The 18387-nt window shown below is 43.7% G+C and overlaps 3 protein-coding genes across 3 annotated transcripts in view; all 3 read right to left on the reverse strand.

Annotated features, from left to right (window-relative positions):
* nphp3 (nephronophthisis 3) overlaps positions 1 to 4221 on the reverse strand; it is a gene marked incomplete at both ends in the record, with an annotated part of 29669 nt that extends 25448 nt beyond the window's left edge. Inside the window, 4 exons of the mRNA XM_084187752.1 lie at positions 2102 to 2254; positions 2826 to 2976; positions 3365 to 3490; positions 3898 to 4221. Coding sequence (XP_084043878.1) covers positions 2102 to 2254; positions 2826 to 2976; positions 3365 to 3490; positions 3898 to 4221 — 754 coding nt within the window. The remainder of the gene's footprint in view (positions 1 to 2101; positions 2255 to 2825; positions 2977 to 3364; positions 3491 to 3897) is intronic.
* A 1272-nt stretch (positions 4222 to 5493) lies between these two features.
* Positions 5494 to 6493, reverse strand: LOC311103973 (uracil nucleotide/cysteinyl leukotriene receptor-like). The gene has a single exon (XM_084145611.1). It carries the CDS (start codon positions 6479 to 6481, stop codon positions 5549 to 5551), a length of 933 nt encoding a protein of 310 aa, XP_084001737.1. The 5' UTR covers positions 6482 to 6493; the 3' UTR covers positions 5494 to 5548.
* Positions 6494 to 10095: 3602 nt separating this feature from the next.
* LOC311138572 (sickle tail protein-like) overlaps positions 10096 to 18387 on the reverse strand; it is a 96989-nt gene continuing 88697 nt past the window's right edge. Inside the window, exons 17-20 of the mRNA XM_084173315.1 lie at positions 17922 to 18050; positions 14045 to 15727; positions 13260 to 13400; positions 10096 to 11988 (exon numbers count right to left, since the gene is read on the reverse strand). Of these exons, the coding sequence (XP_084029441.1) occupies positions 11713 to 11988; positions 13260 to 13400; positions 14045 to 15727; positions 17922 to 18050 (2229 nt within the window). The 3' untranslated portion in view covers positions 10096 to 11712. The remainder of the gene's footprint in view (positions 11989 to 13259; positions 13401 to 14044; positions 15728 to 17921; positions 18051 to 18387) is intronic.

Here is an 18387-nt window from a genome sequence, read left to right on the forward strand (position 1 = left end):
CTCTAGAGCAGTGCTGTTTTGGGGCTGTGGCTGGGCAACACGGACTTTCAACTCCCTCCAAAGATTTTCTATGGGGTTGAGATCTGGAGACTGGCTAGGCCACTCCAGGACCTTGAAATGCTTCTTACGAAGCCACTCCTTCGTTGCCCGGGCGGTGTGTTTGGGATCATTTTCATGCTGAAAGACCCAGCCACGTTTCATCTTCAATGCCCTTGCTGATGGAAGGAGGTTTTCACTCAAAATCTCACGATACATGGCCCCATTCATTCTTTCCTTTACACGGATCAGTCGTCCTGGTCCCTTTGCAGAAAAACAGCCCCAAAGCATGATGTTTCCACCCCCATGCTTCACAGTAGGTATGGTGTTCTTTGGATGCAACTCAGCAATCTTTGTCCTCCAAACCCGACGAGTTGAGTTTTTACCAAAAAGTTATATTTTGGTTTCATCTGACCATATGACATTCTCCCAATCCTCTTCTGGATCATCCAAATGCACTCTAGCAAACTTACATTTTACATTTACATTTTACGTCATTTAGCAGACGCTCTTATCCAGAGCGACTTACAGTTAGCGCATACATTGTATTTTTATCGAACCCACAACCCTGGCGTTGCAAACGCCATGCTCTACCAACTGAGCTACATCCCCTGCCGGCCATTCCCTCCCCTACCCTGGACGACGCTTGGCCAATTGTGCGCCGCCCCATGGGTCTCCCGGTCGCGGCCGGCTACGACAGAGCCTGGATTCGAACCAGGATCTCTAGTGGCACAGCTAGCACTGCGATGCAGTGCCTTAGACCACTGCGCCACTCGGGAGACCCATGGGGCGGCGCACAATTGGCCAAGCGTCGTCCAGACGGGCCTGGACATGTACTGGCTTAAGCAGGGGGACATGTCTGGCACTGCAGGATTTGAGTCCCTGGCGGCGTAGTGTGTTACTGATGGTAGGCTTTGTTACTTTGCTCCCAGCTCTCTGCAGGTCATTCACTAGGTCCCCCCGTGTGGTTCTGGGATTTTTGCTCACCGTTCTTGTGATCATTTTGACCCCACGGGGTGAGATCTTGCGTGGAGCCCCAGATCGAGGGAGATTATCAGTATGTCTTCCATTTCCTAATAATTGCTCCCACAGTTGATTTCTTCAAACCAAGCTGCTTACCTATTGCAGATTCAGTCTTCCCAGCCAGGTGAAGGTCTACAATTTTGTTTCTGGTGTCCTTTGACAGCTCTTTGGTCTTGGCCATAGTGGAGTTTAGAGTGTGACTGTTTGAGGTTGTGGACAGGTGTCATTTATACTGATAACAAGTTCAAACAGGTGCCATTAATACAGGTAACGAGTGGAGGACAGAGGAGCCTCTTAAAGAAGAAGTTACAGGTCTGTGAGAGCCAGAAATCTTGCTTGTTTGTAGGTGACCAAATACTTATTTTCCACCATAATTTGCAAATAAATTCATTAAAAATCCTACAATGTGATTTTCTGGAGAAAAAAAGTATCCATTTGTCTGTCATAGTTGACGTGTACCTATGATGAAAATTACAGGCCTCTCTCATCTTTTTAAGTGGGAGAACTTGCACAATTGGTGGCTGACTAAATACTTTTTTTCCCCACTGTACATAATCGCACACAGACAGACGGACGAACGCACACACACCCTCTACCAATTACTTTTCAACAAGTTTGCAGCAATTAACCCACAAGGGCCATTGGGTGGGTTAGCGCTCTCTGCCCTAGTGTTCAAGTGCATGAACACATAGTCACTAAGATTCTGTACCAGTTGTGTGTGGAGTGGCCTAAACAATAGCTTTCATCCTCTCAGGAACACGTTTATATAGACATTTACATTTTTACATTTTAGTCATTTAGCAGACGCTCTTATCCAGAGCGACTTACAGGAGCAATTAGGGTTAAGTGCCTTGCTCAAGGGCACATTAACGTCATTTAGCAGACGCTCTTAGCCAGAGCGACTCACAAATTGGTGCGTTCACCCTATAGCCAGTGGGATAACCACTTTACAAACCATAGACAAAACACATACAGTATATAACCAACTGAGATGCCAAGGCTCAAATACATACAAATGTGTAAACATCCAACCCTTGCTTACCTCTGCTGACATTGGCAAACGGGCCCTCCACATCGCACAAGCTGTGGGCAAACTCTGGTCCTCTGAAGGTCTGCTGCAGTTGCATCATGCTGCCCATAGAGGGCTCACTGCCCAGCACTCCACCACCCCAGTAATCACAGGGAGTCCCTGCAGCTTGAGACAGGCAAATTACAGACAACTGTGTCAGCTTTTTGAGTAACTGACATCCGAGGAATTGAGATGATTGTGAAGCGTTACTTGGTTGACACTTCGACAAGTTTTAAGTAAACTGTTCGCAATTATGGTAAATTATGGATTTTTTAAATACTTGAATTGCACTATTCGTTTCCCCATTTGACTACATTGAAATACTGGATGCTGGAATTGCCATATTAATTCCAATGGGGCTCTGCATGTGTGAGATGGAGGGTGGCCTAAAGATAAGATGCACCATAACGAACGTCGGCTGTGCTCAGTAGATCACCTGCGACAAACGGTGGTGATTCAACATGTAGAATAGACGGGAAATGGAAAAATCACACCCGCTGCTTTTAACCGTTTATAATAATAATAATAATAATAATAATATGCCATTTAGCAGACGCTTTTATCCAAAGCGACTTACAGTCATGCGTGCATACATTTTTTGTGTATGGGTGGTCCCGGGGATCGAACCCACTACCTTGGCGTTACAAGCGCCGTGCTCTACCAGTTGAGCTACAGCACAATCTGTTTTGTCCTTTACCTGTGACGGTGGTGTGGTTGTCATCGTCATCCGAGTCATCTGGGTCGTACACCATGATGCCCTGAGCCTGCAACTGCAGTAGCTTGGCCTCCAAGTCCCTCTTGGCTCGCAGCAGATCCTGGATCTCCTTCTCTTTGGTCTCCCGGAAGATCTGACATTTAGAGAAGATTATTTGAGTTGTTTTAAATATATATTTTAAGGTATTTAACAATTTTCTTGAACAGATAGAGAGAGCATGATAGCGGGGAAAGATAGAGAGAGGTTGAGTCAAAGAGCAGTAGGCCGGATTTGAATCTATGCCGACACCGTAGGCATGTATGCTGGAGGCTGCGGCATTACTGCTAGACTAGCCAGGCCACAGAGGAGAATGTTAAGGTTTCATAATGATGAGCTGTAGGTTAAGTAGCTGACTTGAGATCAGAAGGTTGCCGGTTCAAATCCCAGATGGAACATCATACTAGGGTATTGTTACACCCTACTCTCTATTATGTGCTCTATTGTGTGTTTGCCTGGGAGTAACAGCTAGCTATTGGGGATACCTTAAACTGCCGTTTGACTTTGTCCCTGTCGTGCTCAAAGGTGGCGGCTCTCTCCATGGCTTGGTACTTAGCCTCCAGGGCACTCTCCTTCTCTCTCAGGATCTTCTGGTAGGTCTTCTGCAGAGCCTGGAAGAAACATGACGATCATCACTGTTAGTGACAAGTAGTACAATAAGATTACATGGACAAGGAAGACCTGATCCTAGATCAGCACTCCTATTATGAGACTCTTGACATAGGAAATCAAAAGACAGGCTATTGCCTACCTGCCTGGCCCCATTCATTGTAAAAGTCCTGGGCCTGTATTCACAAAGAATCTCAGAACAGGGGGATCTGAGACTGATCTAGGATCAGTTGTGCCTTTTAGATCAGAATGAACAAGATGAGGCTATATGGACAGAGGGTACATTTACATCACATTTTAGTCATTTAGCAGACGGTATTATCCAGAGCGACTTACAGTAGAGTGCATACATTTTCATACTTTTTCGTACTAAATGTCAACCCTTTTTAAACAGTGGCCCTGCTCTCACCTGCAGCTCAGCTCTCAGCCTCTTGTTCTCCTCGTCCAGCTTGGCCTCCTTCTTCTGCATGGAGGTGATCTCGTTGTTCTTGCTGACCCGGAAGATCTCATACTCCTTGCGGAGCCGCTCGTATTCGGCGGTGTACTCCAGGTCCACAGAGCCCGTGGATTTGAAGCTGGCTCCAATCACCCTGGGCCCTCGGCGAAAGGAGCTCCGCAGGAGGCGGGCTTTAGGTTTGACCTCCACCGGTATCTCACATGCCTCCCCACCCTCACCCCCGTACGCATCCTCTATCACCTCCCCAGGGCTCACCAGGGAGGAGGCTGTACCCATGGTGGTGGTGGCTCTGGCAGGGGCACTCCACAGTGGCCTTAGTTACTGAACTAAACCCTCCAGATGGTCATTGCTGCTCCTAGGGATGAAGCCAGTGATTGGCATGTCATTTGATGCAACATGATAATTAGGATGCAACATGCAAGAAGAGTGTGGACCGGAAAAGTATGTCTTAGCAAACTAGCTAGCAACCCAATTAATAAAGGGATAATGAACGCATATGGTGGGGGATAAATTATAGTAACCGATAACGCACGTGACCAAATTTAGCATTATTTTCAACAACAACAAAAATAGAAACCGCTTGCCAGTGAATGTGACAACATTTGGGTTTGCATTGATTTTAACTTTGGTCCAGGGCGCAACAACATTTCGCGCCGCAAGCTCGCTTCTGGTCACGACCTATTTTCAGCATGCGACATTTGAGTCCAAATGTTATAGCTAACATATGTATAACGTAGCTTTAACATAACATTAACGTTAGTTACATCAGTGATAGACAATGCGTTTTAATGATGCTAACTAACATTAGATATTTCGTTAGCTAGCTAACGGTACCTAGCTGTTATGGCAAGAACGGGAGGTACGAAGATGGAGCCAGATGTGACTGACTTGCACAAACATGATGGACTGTCTATGGCACGTAGCTAGCTAGATAGCAATAATATTTAGCTATATTTCGAATAGTTGGCTAGCATATTGAATGATTCCGATTACTTTTTTCGAAAGGAATACAAGAAATACTCACACATAGCTATCCCCGTAGCTTCTTCCTGGCTGCCCTGGTAACAAGACTCCCTACGGGTCCTCACCAAAGTCAAAGTAGTTTGCGAATCACCCCAAAAAATCTCGAGGGGTGTATCCCAAACACAAAAATACCTCAGGCTCCTGCTCAGGCTCAATGGATTAAACTAAAGCTGAGACGTGCTCACTGGATGGAGACATTAAGGAGTTATTTATTAATTTAGCCCAAAATAGTTTAATAATAGACATGCAGTATTCCTACACTATGCAATAATTGTATGCATACAATAACAGCAATTGTAAAACAACCTAGAAATAAGCTTCATTTTCATACAGGGCCAAAGGCGTACCAACCATTATTTTTAATAAATATTTGCATGTAGCCTTTATTGCACAACACCACGATGAGATCATACTGTAGGATTCAACACTGTACATTGCCATTGTAATATTAAATAGTCATTGAATCACTGCAAGCATACACTTGTACTGGTCTCAGAACAGGAGGAGTGCTGATCTAGGATCAGTTTAGCCTTTTTTTTTCATAACATAAGATTATGTACAGGCGGGACCTGATCCTAGATCAGGTTGTGGTTGGCTGGTCCTCTCTCCTGTCTCTACAGAACAGCTGCAGCAGTATACGTTGATAAGTCCTTGCCAGAAAAAAGTACATAATAGGATCCAATGCTCCACTCAAACAGGTTAGTGCAGAAGTGACTCGGTTGGCTAGTGCCAGAGCCTCAATGGACGCAGTTTCCATGTGGCTATGAGTGTGTCTCTCAATGTAGATTAAACGGTTCAAGTGATAGGGCACAAAAGCAACCAGGAAGTTCACCATGATGAGAATGATCATCCTGATAGCCTTGTCTCTGACCGGTCTTTCCTCCTGTTGCTTGACGCCCCTCAGTTTCAATAGGATTAATATATAGGAGACCACTATGGTGACCAGAGGAATAATAAACGCCACTATGGTTGACACCAATGCTTTGGTAGAAGTCTTTTCCAAGTACAGCTGGTTACACATGACCATGGTTGTGTTGTCAACCTGAATCATCGTTTGATTTTTGGAGAATAGCAAGGGAGCCATAGACACAGTCACTGTGACCCACAGGATTACCACGACCACTCTGGCGTATGAAGCCTTCCTCATTGACCGTGACTTGATTGGTAGGACCAGGGCCAAGAGGCGGTCCAGGCTGATGCAGGTCATGAAGTAGAGACTGCAGTACATGTTGAGGTAGAAGAGAAACCCCACCAGGCGACAGGCGACCTCTCCAAGTGGCCAGTGGCTGTCTGAGAAGTGGTAGACCATCCGCATGGGCAAGATCAGCACGTAGGAGACATCTGCTATGGCCAGGTGCTTTAGGAAGAGCTTGGAGGGTGAGGTGTCAGCCTGACGACAGAACACCCACAATGCCAAAGCGTTGCCAGGCACGGCGACCACAAAGACCAGGATGTAAAAGCTAGCAAACAGGATGTTCTCGTGGTTTCTCGCTTCCACAGTGTAGTTCATCATTATTCTGTGGACTCTTAGCCTATAGGACATAGCAAAGACACAAAGAGAAGAGAAGACACGTTAGTCTACATGATAACAGAGCAGGGTCTGAGATTGAGAGAGGGATTCCTGCAGTTGTACACCAAAAAAAATGGGGTTCCTCAAGGATTCTTTGGGAAGGGTGATGGTTCTACGTGGAACCATACTGACCAAAAGAACACTGTGAGCCCTTCAATGGTTCTTTGCAGTTCAAAAAAGTGTTATTTCCTGTTTTAGTGAAAATGTAAATGCAGGGGCAGCAGCTCATTCTAATATTTTGGGGGGTGATTTGAGCATGTTTCTTTTTGTGCAACCGTGAGTGAGAGTGTAATTCCATCTAATCTGTTGTTTTACGCTATTACATGTTATACTGTATATGACTATGGCCAGTGATTGTGTCTTGTGAAAGACTCACATATGGCCTTGTGTCAATTGAGAACAGATGACTAAGTCAGTAGGACTCAATTCTCTCCTCAGGGACCAGAGCTAGCACACCCGATTCTTAATTAACACAATAATAAACCTATGGAATTGTAACAATATGACTATTAAACCAGAATAAAAAACCCTGTATGGTTCTACAAAGAACATTAGAGATTGAGAAATGTTCTTTACAGAACTATTCTCCATAAAGGTTCTATAAAGAAATATAAAAAATGATTATATATAGCCCCAAAAAGGGTTGTAACCATAGTGGAACCCTTTTTTGGTGATATATGGAACCTTTTTTAATGGTTCTATATAGAACTGTATGAGCATGTTTTTTATATATATAGAAAGCAGAACAGGGGGGTTATCTGTAGAGAGGAACTGATCCAAATGGTGGCTATTTGAGCTATACGAGACATGTACAATGGGAATGACAGAGATAACGTGCACTGTATGTTAAGTGTGTAATAACCAGTTTCTAATTTTGTATACAGCAGTACTGTGTGTCTAAGACAAATTCTCTTTGAGGACATTAAAGTTAATCCTATCCTACCCTATCCTATTATGAGTGCTAGCCGATAAATAAAAGTGAACACTCATTTCTCCAGGTGTATACAATTGACAAAAAGCATTGTAGGGCAGAGTGGGGTAAGTTGAGCCACCCTTATTTCTAGGAAACCATACACAAAATGAATCATTTGACCAAATATTTAGGAAGAGGTCATCATTTCATGGAGTCTGTGAAAGAAGAAACCACATGGAAAATGTGGTAAGCAAGTTAGGTATAAAAAATAAAAAATTCACCAAGTCAAATTAATTTAATGTGTTAGAGGTTTCATGATGCTTGTATCTAAACCAAAGTAGATACATTTAAGATTGTTCTATACATCAGTTGGGGTCTCTATAAGCTTCAATATGAAGTCCTAAACTTAGCATGAAAGTGCATCATTGTAGCTGTGTGGGCTAACATAGTCAAAATGGTTGCCTTGGGGTAAATTGAGCCAATGGCCATGGGGTCTGTTGAGCCAATGGCAAGTTGAGCAAATTGAAGTTTATTCCCAGGTGTAATGCAAGGCATTATCACTGGGATAAAAGGTTAAAAAAAAGGGCCTGTGTTTAAAAAAGTACAAAGTGTTTGTTAGGCGTTAATCCTGTGTTAAAAGATGGCTAAAATTATCAGAAATAAAGATAGAAATTGTTTTAAACAGCTAGTGGTAAAATGTAATTCAGTACAGAAATTTGTAGGTGGCTTAACTTACCCGGGTAAGTTGTGCCAGGAGACCACTTTTTTGGGACAAGCTATGTTTTCAAAGCTGTAATATTAACATGACTATTCTGACTATTTCCAGGGATACACAACATCCTGAAATATATGTAGATATCTTTGTTAGAAAGAATACTGTATTGTATTTCACCTCTAGTAAAAATGTTTATTAAAAATGATTTAATTCTACTGCTGTTTTGAGAAACATTGACAAATGTATTTATATATGTACTGGGTTATCTAACACGTTTCCCAGTTAATTTAAATCAACTTAAAGGGTCAGTCTACAGTTCAAACAATAACAAAGCACACTCCAGCATTGTTTTGGCAAATAGTGGGATGTGGCTTGAGAAATTATTCATTGACACGGACGGACCATCCGTGAGATCAAAATTACAGTTTTAAAGGGCGACTGCACTTCCTGAGTTGGCCTTGTTTTAGATTTGGTTCATTAAGAAATGCTAGCTGCCTTGACTTAATTTTCTATCTCTGGGGATTGTTAGGGACCGCCAATAAATTACACAATGTAAATGGCAAAATATTTTCATCTTGCACATCTTTTAGTTGTCTCATTAAATGCTTTCAATATTTGTATATCAATTTCTACTATTTATAGTTGGTTTAAGGTTTTTAAGTCATTGAAATTTGGAGCTATTGACCTTTTAAAATGTTGTCCCATGTACATTGTGTAATTTACTGATGGTCCCTAACTAGCCCCATAGGGATATCAAATGTCAAACCAAATTGACCATGGGCATTATGATCAGGTCATGTGCAGCTGCGCTCCGAATTGATGGTTACTTGGGTGCTGCCAGCTGTGGGCAGGATTAACATAAACCCAACCCACGGAAAACTGTTATGGTCCGCAACCCTTAATTCTGTGACATACAATTTATTCCTATTATCTCGCATATCTCAGTTTTGGACAAGACTGATTTTATGTCCAAAATTATCCTATTTACACTTTGTAGTCAATTTTGACTCATATCGATGCCACATAGTCCATTTTCAAAACAATAAGTTGCTTTTTAGGGACAGTTGCTCTTTAACCACATTTTAATGTTTGTTTGCAATTACATTGTTTACAAAACAATTTAGTATTTTGGGTTCTGATGGGGTAAGACAGTTGAACTAAGCTCATGAAGCATTTATATGTTATATTATTCAAGAATCAATGGGTACATATTATAATACCCAAGTTATATCATCAAGTCCAAACTGGGATTCATCAACTGCAGGTTGCCCCATTAAACTTGAACTTTAAATCAACTTAACTTCAACTTTCATTTGAAATAGGACATAATCATACATGAATCACATCATATTTAAATAGTACATAATCAACTTAAATAGTACATAGCCACTTCTAATAATATACTTACCAGTAGGCCCTTTGCCTTCAAGGAGTAATGTTCAATATCTCTTAGCAATTAATTACTGACACATTGCAGTGGTGGTGGTTGCAGACTGAGGTAAGAGTAGTTCTGTTGTTCCTCCTCTTAAAGATGTATTCACAAAGGTTAACTTGCCTCTCCTCCTACACAGTTTTCACACCCTCAAAGCATTAGTCACACTCCAGGACAACTACATGCAAACATTGCATTGCACCCACCTGGTTTTGTGCCACTTCATCGACTGCAGTCAAGCATCCGATTGCTATATCATTTGATGTGGTTAACTGATATGATAAACACCTATCCAGGCGTTGTGAGATCTGGCGTGCATCTGCAACGTAGTCAGCCTGGAACGCTGCCATTATGTGGCCTGACCACACTCACTGACATCTCCTGTAATTATCCATTGTTAAATTCTGCTTGGTACATGTTTGGAACTGTGTACAGACTTGAGAGCAAAACAGGAGAGCATCTAAAAGTGAGTAGAGACATCCTGAAATGCATTACAAGCATGCAGACCTTTATTGTTTTTATTACAACACAATTATTTCTTTCTTTACCACATTGCTTTTTATGTAGTATGGTTTAAAGCTTTACAAAAATGAGAGAAAACAAAATATTTACAAAATATATCTGTGCAAACATAATTCTTCTTTCACTCTCCTAAAGTATCTTAAAGGCATGCATACAAATAAACGTAGGTATGTTAACAAAACTACTTAAGTTCTTATTAGAAGCATTTATGTACACATGGTAGAACAGTTCGTCAATTACTTTTGTTTTTAGTACTGTATACATTTAGACATCGATAAACGTGAACTTAAGAGACCTCCAGTAAAGCTATCAAAGGTAAAGACCAGCCATCACACCTTGAGTGTGTCATAGAGTTCCCACTTGGTATGTCATGATTACAGTAATACAGTCAGGAAATGTCATAACAACAACTTTGGCAAATAGGCACAATAACTACAGAAAGAGAACTGTTATATCTCATAAACTTCTTAAAATCAGTTTTCTATCTCCTAAAAAGAAATTGGCAGTGCATGGATAATTATATGACCAAATATTCTTAACAAAATAGAAGTCAATGCAGTTCCACTTTAAACGTCTGTATACATACAGTATGCATTCATAAATGGCATTTACTAGGGCTATGCTCAATGTTAGGCAACATAAGAAATAATGTAAGATCAAAATATACTATGGTTACCCAGTCTCTGGTTTTCAAAAATAAAACACACACAATATTTCACATGGTCATAGTGATTGTACATCAACTTTATATTTTTTCCATTCTTAGATACTGTAAGAAAAATATATTTTCAATACCGTTGTTTATAGTAGCGAACTGAGAAAGCGAGAGCTTCCACATAACCTACGAAGCAGTAAAACTATATCACTTTTGTTTCTCTCTTTAAAACTACTCTTTAAAACTATTTACTCAGTACTCTAATACGCCTTTTTAAAATCAGGATTCAAGTTCAGCCAAGGGAAAATGCAACTTAAAACGAAGTCAAAGCATCGGTGTGAGAATGCCAGTGTCAAATCAAATTGAAATATGAATGGTGGGGGGAAGTGCATCAATTACGCTTTTTACAACAACAAAATACAAACCAATAAACAACAACAAAAACATGAATAACGAGAGAGAGAGAGAGAGAGAAGAGAGAGAGAGAGAGAGAGAGAGAGAGAGAGAGAGAGAGAGAGAGGAGAGAGAGAGAGAGAGAGAGAGAGAGAGAGAGAGAGAGAGAGAGAGAGAGAGAGAGAGAGAGAGAGAGAGAGAGAGAGAGAGAGAGAGAGAGAGAGAGAGGGAGAGAGAGAGAGAGAGAGAGAGAAGTAACCAAAACGGGGCTACTGTACGGGAGCTAAGTGGAGTCCTTGGCTGCTGTGGCGGTTGGGATGCAGGATTTGCCACTGCTGCCGTTCTGGGGCCTGTAGCTGGTGAAGCTGGGGGTGTGTATGGTGCGGATGCTCTTCATACCCAGGCCCAACGGGGTGGGCGACAGAGGGGAGGGGGAGGACGAGGAGGAGAAGGAAGAGGAGGGTGCTCGACCGTTTTGAGTCTGCGAGGAGAACGAGAGAGCTTTACCTGTGTGAGAGGTGTGGGGAGTTTGAGGGAGGAACCGTTAGAGAGGAGGGGATGTGGGAGGAGGTGGAGAGGGCCGAGCCAGGGTGGCGGGGGCGTGAGGGGACGGGATGGAGGACTTGGTGGTGTGGGGGGAGGAAGAGGAGCAGTTGGAGAAGGAGGAAAGGTTAATAAGGTTAGTAGCATCTGAGTTTGGAGCAGACTGGGAGGTACTGCCTTTACCAGAGCTAGGATAAAAAGCAGGGATTTTAGAGGCAGGTACAGTAGGGGAAGTAGTTTTATGATCCCCTCCCGCTCTTTTAGCACTTCCGTTAGCCTGCAAACAGAGATGCCAGAACAAAGACTGGTTGTCAAAAAGGGAACTGGTGATTAAGGTAACAAATATAAAAAAGGCAAGACAACATTGACTTCACTAAAGTTATAGACATGAAACAATCACACAAACAAACCTATTACTACTAAGATCATTAATAGACACACAAAAAGGCTCAAACTAGCTACAGTATCTATGTTTACTGGGTTACTTGAGGCAAAGTAACTGAGAAACACACTATGAATTAAAAAGGAGAAAGAAAAGATTGAAAGGATGGAAGGAGGGATAAAGCGAGGGGGTTGGAGATAGGGGCGGGGGCGGGGGCATCTCTAGGTGCTGCCTGTGTGTTAAGAGTGATTTTCAAGCTTTCTGAGAGGTGGAGACAAAAACTGAGAGGAGGGCAAAACCAGAGATGCATTTTGGGTAGAAAGGTTGGGTATGTTAGATAAGAGGAGAGATTTTTGAGGGTGGAAAACATACAAGTGCATATCGAGAGCAGTAGGGGTGAATATTGCATTGACTGCTACTGCAAGGAAGAGAGATGGGTGTTAGAGGAGCATCCAGAGAAGGGAGGAAGGTAGCTTGGTGGAACCCGCCTTATCGTTGCATTCACCATTCTGTTGAAGTGAAATATAATGGTGAACGCAGCGATCCGGCTGGTTCCACCAGTGTAGGCGGGGGGGATATTAAAGTGTTCTTTAGTAACTGTGCATTGTGAAAAGAAAGGAGCGTATCGGGTAGGCTGCTTGGGTTTAGTAGAGGTGCATTGAGGGTAGGAGGGAGCGTGGCCAATCAGAAGTATCAGTTTAGTAAAGCATCCTGGGGTTGGTTGACAACACTGTTTAGGAACTCAGCTGTGATGGAAACTGGGGATGTGATGGAGAACTCAGTCAATGACAAGATACATCTGGACTTTTAAAATATTATTTCTATTTTCTTTTCTCTTTTAAAATTGTTCATGTCACCAACACAGCAAAAGCCGCCATGAGCAGTGTGGACCATGCACAAGCATACAGTACAATGATGTTATGGGGGTAACAGTCAAGAGTCAAACATGCCTTTCAGTCAGAGTAGATTGAGAGAAAACATCAACAGAAGCCAAAATGGCCACCTCAATCCCATTTAAACGAAACACTTGAAATCTCACAGCTTTGGTTGTTTCAATATTTATTTCCCTTAGCACAGTCCTCTTGTTTTCTATGCCCTGTGTTCACTATACAAGTGTGTTCCCTCTAGTCCTTATGGTCTCTGGTAAAGCCCTATAGTAAAACTACCTGTCGGAACTGCCTCTGAGTGCTGTCCTGTAGCTTTTGCTGTTTTCCTGCTTTGTCAGTAGTAGTCCCTGGCGACTGCCTGGACTTCGCAGACAGGGGCACTGGCATCCGACTAGTAGGGGAAGCGACACTGGTTGCATTCTGCAAGAGGATCCAAACAAAACAAAACAAGAAAGAAAAGAAAAGAAAGAAAAAAACAGAACACCATATTGGAGGTATGAGAAACTGTTATTAACAAGGCACTGAGTGGACAAAAACCTGTTCATTCAAAATTACCCTCACCTCTAAAACCTTAATAACACCAGTAAGAGCACATGCACCCCCTGTACCGTAGTAGCCTATACCAAAACGTATAACCCTACAGTTCATGCAGTCCAAGAACAACAGCTTCAAGAAACCAAAAAGACAGTGTAATCAACATTGAGTGTCATTGTGTGATTAAGAGTCTGCCACTGGCTGAAGCCCCGGTTAGAGTTTGAGCAGCCAATCGAAGGAGAGACATGGGAGACAGGAGGAGGGACCCATTGAAAATGCCACTCCCCAATCATGTTGGACCATGATCACACAGAGGGGGAAAGCAACAGAGAGGGGCTCTGACATTTCCAAAACACCTGGGGAGTGAGTTAATGAGTGGTTGGTTGGTAAACCCAATGGTAAGGTAAACTCAGTGGTAAGGTAAACCCAGTGGTAAGGTAAACCCAGTGGTTAGGATGGAGTGAAGGGAGAGCGGGACGAGTAAAAAGAGGGCCCAAAGCCTCCCGAGGGACAAGAGCTTAGAAAGAGACCTGTTGGCTGGTGACGGGGGTGACGGTGGCGGTGGGGATGACGGCTGGCCGGGGGAGGAGCTGAGGTTTGGTCTTCTTCCTCTGAGAGGAGGTCTTGCTGGGCTTGGGGACCTTGAGGAGTGAACTCTTGGAAGGGAGTGATAAGGACCTCTTCAGGCCTCCATTCTCCCCACTCAAGACACACCCAGCTTGGGGCTCCACGCTGCCTGCACTCCTCACTGGTTTCTCCTGGTGGGGCCTTGCCGGGCCCATCTCACTGATGGTCGTCTCTAGCTGCTTGATGGTCTGCTCCAGGCTGTCCAGGGTCTTGTAGGTGCTCTTCCGGATCTTGTCCGTCCTGCCTTTGGAATCCGAGTGCTCCCTCCTTACAACGGCTGCAGCTGGGGCCTTGGGCGTCTTGTCTGCTGGGGCAGCAGATGGTTTGGAGCGGCTTTGGATCTCAAACCTCTTGGCCTCCTTGTGCTTTCGGACCGTGCCATCCGACTCCTCCTCGTCCTCGTACACCACCACCTGCAGTGTCTTCTTGCCCGTCTTGGTGCCCGTGCGGATGGCCTGCGACAGAGCGGCCAACTGCTTCTTGGGAAACCTGAGCTTGAACTTCTTCTTCCCATCCGGCTTGCCATCACCGGACAACTCGGCGAGCTCCGAAGACGAGGAGGAAGAGTGCGACAAGCTACTACTGGAAGAGCTAAGAGCACCGCTGGGGGCCTTGACCTTTACCTGCAGTCCACCGCTGCTCCTCTCCGTCTCCTCCGTCTCCTCGTCCTCCTCCTCGATGCGCTCCGCGGCCAGCATGCTCTCCAGCTCCTCCTCGCACTCGAACACCGTGGACAGGCGTTTGTAGGCCGAGCGGATGTCCATGGGCTCGTCGAAAATGATGATGACCGGCTTCTTGTTGTTGAAGCCATTGTCCTGCGACCCCGCCAAGCCGCCCCCGCCGCCCGGTGTGGTATTGGTCATCTCCCGTTTCCCAGGTCCCCCGCCCACAGTCACGGTCTGGATGCCCTGTTTTGCGTTGACCAGCTCCTGGTACTCCCCACAGGACAGGGCCTGGACCTTGCTGTTGGTGATCATGAAGGCGATGTTGTCAGGGGGCGGAGGGGCTTCCTCACCAGGGAGGTCAGGGCTCAGGCTGGCCTCCTCATCCACCTCCTCATACCAGGGTCTGGGCTGATCAGTGGCCTCACTAAGAACCTTCTCTGGGGGAGACACCACTGCCTTAGGAGCCTCTCTTATGGTGGTTGGTGGAGGGACTTCAGGCAATGCAGCGGGCAACACAACACTCTTACTAAGGGAAATGCTGGACTCCTGGACGACTGAGGAGACTGAGGTCTCTAGCCTCTTGACTGTGCTTATCTGAGGCTTATCTACAGTGATGGTCACTGTGCTTTCCAGAACCCCTTTCACCACTCCTGGGCTGGTCTTCAATGACTCTGAGGTCACCACCTGTTTCTGAAACAGAGGGCTGGGGCCATTCAAGAACAGAGGCTTGGGAGATACAGGTGGCCCTAACTGCTGGGGTTTCGGTTGTGGCTGCTGGCTTGGGGAATTGTCATTAGCATTCACATTTGACACCTGTGAGGGGGACAGTGTTGGGTTGTCTCTGCGTTCCGGAGCCTCCTCCACTGTGGCCGGGGGTGGCAGCTGCTCTTTGGAGATCTGCCCAGTGACGTAGTATATGACCTGCATACGGCAAAGAAAGGAGGAGAGAATTTATATTAAAAACTACAACACTCCATGCTAAAAGCTACAACCACAACACTATACCACATGACTAGCCTATCAATATGGGAAAATACTGTATAGCATGACATGTAAGGCATGCGAATGGCCTTCATAAGGCCCATATCATATACTGTATAACCTGACATTTTGAAACATTTCAAGGCACGTTTGAAACTTTGTATGTCAAGACTATTCTTAGCTTAATAAATGCCCTGAGATTTTGACTACGAAGTTTTAGGGGTCAGAATATGGTATTCGTACCCCTGGGCTTTGACGAAGAGGGGTGGTGTTCCCGTTTTCATCTGCGTTGGGATGTTTGTCCTCCCGAGTTTTCTCCGAGCTCTGCTAGGACAGTTTGTGAATTAAGGGACAGCATTATTGCGAAACTGCACTCTATGGGTGCACTCTATTGTGCAACTGCACTCTAAAGCCTTGTTTCCATTGGCATTTCAATTCAAGCCAGGTCAGGCAGTTCTTGGTGGGCACAGATCGAATTTGGCCCTGATTTAAAGTGCCAATTGAAACAAGGTTTAAGACACTGTGGATTGCATGGTACATTCAAATAGGTATTTACATCCACGGTCTTAACACTGCATTGGGCAACAACCCTCCTATAAGGCATCTTTTGATTTGCTGTACTATAGTATGTGTTTCAAGATCAAGAAGATAAGAAGTAGATCCTGAAACGTCAGCATGTTTCAGTCCTTCGTGTTTACAACATGTTTGTTTACAAGCATTGTTAGATGCCTTATAGGATAACTAATGTAGGCCCAAGTGAATAGTTATGGTATGTTATGGATATTGGGAGTTGGAATGGAATGAAGTTAATTGATAAGGGAATGGATTATGTAAAAACCTTTTAAGGGACAATTTTGGATTCAAACAACAACAAAGCAGTCTATCCAAAATGTCAAAAAATGGATGTACCAATCCCAGATTGCCCCTTTTACTAAGGAATTTGAGTTAACTAACTACTATTCTAATCTGGAGTATAGACTGACATTAATTTTATCCACAGACTAGCTAATGTTCAGTGTTGCATCATGTTTTTATATATTCTCATTGTTGTTGGTGTTACAATAATGTTTTTTCAATCATTCCCATGTGGTGAGTGGAATGCAATGTTGCATGATTGAAAATGTGTATGTAGGAATAACATGACGAATACATTACTGATGTGTGAGCTGAACATTGGGTTTTCCAGGAAGAGATCAAATCTGACCCACAGAATAACTAGTTCTCTCATACAGTCCATGTACAATATCTTGTGTGACATGGTTTCTGAGTGAGGTTTCTGAGTGAGGAACACTACTTTTCACCAGGGCAAATAGGGCTCTGGTCAAACGTAGTGCACTATATAGCTAATAGTGTGCTATATATGGGACACATACACACTGTAGTTTACTGTGTGACTGTGTAAAAACATACTTTCTCCTGTGGACAACAACCACATTAAAATGAATTAGCAGATCAAGTTAAAGTTCTATAAAGATTTAGAGAAATAGTAAGGTATTGTTCCCAAGAAATAAGGCAAGTAAAGAAAAAGAGCCCAGGGGTCAAAGGGCAAAGTGGTCAGTGTGACCAAAAGTAAACCAAGTCTGCAAAAACAAGTCTGTCACCTAGGTACCAAGTAATAAAACCTTGTTCTCCTCAATAGCCAATCAACTCAAAGTAATTTCATATAGCAAAGTCTATTAGCAAATGATTATTTTAATAAAGGGCAGATATTCCAAAGAAAACGGACAAGACCATTCGATTATGTCTGGATTCAAGATAAAGGATTAGTTTATTGGTTGGATCAATCAAGACAAACATAATGCAATCAAATATCAGTAGCAACAAGACATCATTCATTTGTTGGATGCACACAAACTTTTCCAGACATTTTCTGCAGACTTAATCAGAGAAAAACAAGTCCAAGCCATGAGTTACATTGAAATCAAAAAGGGAAAAGGAGAATAAGTCAGAAACAGAAGGGATTTTGGGTAGTGAAGTTGTTACAGTACAGATCTCTTGACTGAGGCAGAAGCAGGGAGGTGTGAAAGTCACAGAGGAAAGGCACAGGGGAGATTAAGGCAATCGTTAGTTGGCGTCACGTAGTCGGCAGAAGCAGGCAGTTAGGCGGACGGCTAAACGGAGCCACATCCTTTACCTTTTTCTCTTTGTGGGGCAATAAAGCCCCAGGTCTTAGCTCTCTGATCTGGGGCTCAACTCGAGTAGAGTGTGTCTCTAGCACACTACTTTTCACCCCTACATCCTTAACTGTGCACTTCTGGAACACCTGGGGAGTGAAGATAGGTCAGGGGATTAGGGTTTAGGGCCCTGAGGGCTAGAGCCTACCTATACTGTACCTACCATATGTGAGGTGATAGTCTATTAGAAACACCTACAGTACCAGGCAGTTAAGTGGAGAACATTCTTCTGCCTAGTTCTGGTCTGATACTACTTGTATACTATTAACCTAGTGCTGTGGTGGCCGAATGGTTCAACTTTCTAGGGGTAAGACCATGGCTAATTCTGGTTTTGTAAATGATTGCATCCATCCTCTGCCAAGTGAAGGTAACCCAACCACCACAAAAATAAGGGATAGAGGACCCACTCCCACAGTCAAGGAGAGA

The sequence above is a fragment of the Coregonus lavaretus genome, assembly GCF_964263955.1.
Source record: "Coregonus lavaretus genome assembly, chromosome: 2".
Classification (NCBI taxonomy): Eukaryota; Metazoa; Chordata; class Actinopteri; order Salmoniformes; family Salmonidae; genus Coregonus; species Coregonus lavaretus.

What these genes read in the sequence shown, in the direction of transcription:
- LOC311103973 (XM_084145611.1), bottom strand. Translation starts at nt 6,481, where the DNA reads ATGATGAACTACACTGTGGAAGCGAGAAACCACGAGAACATCCTGTTT.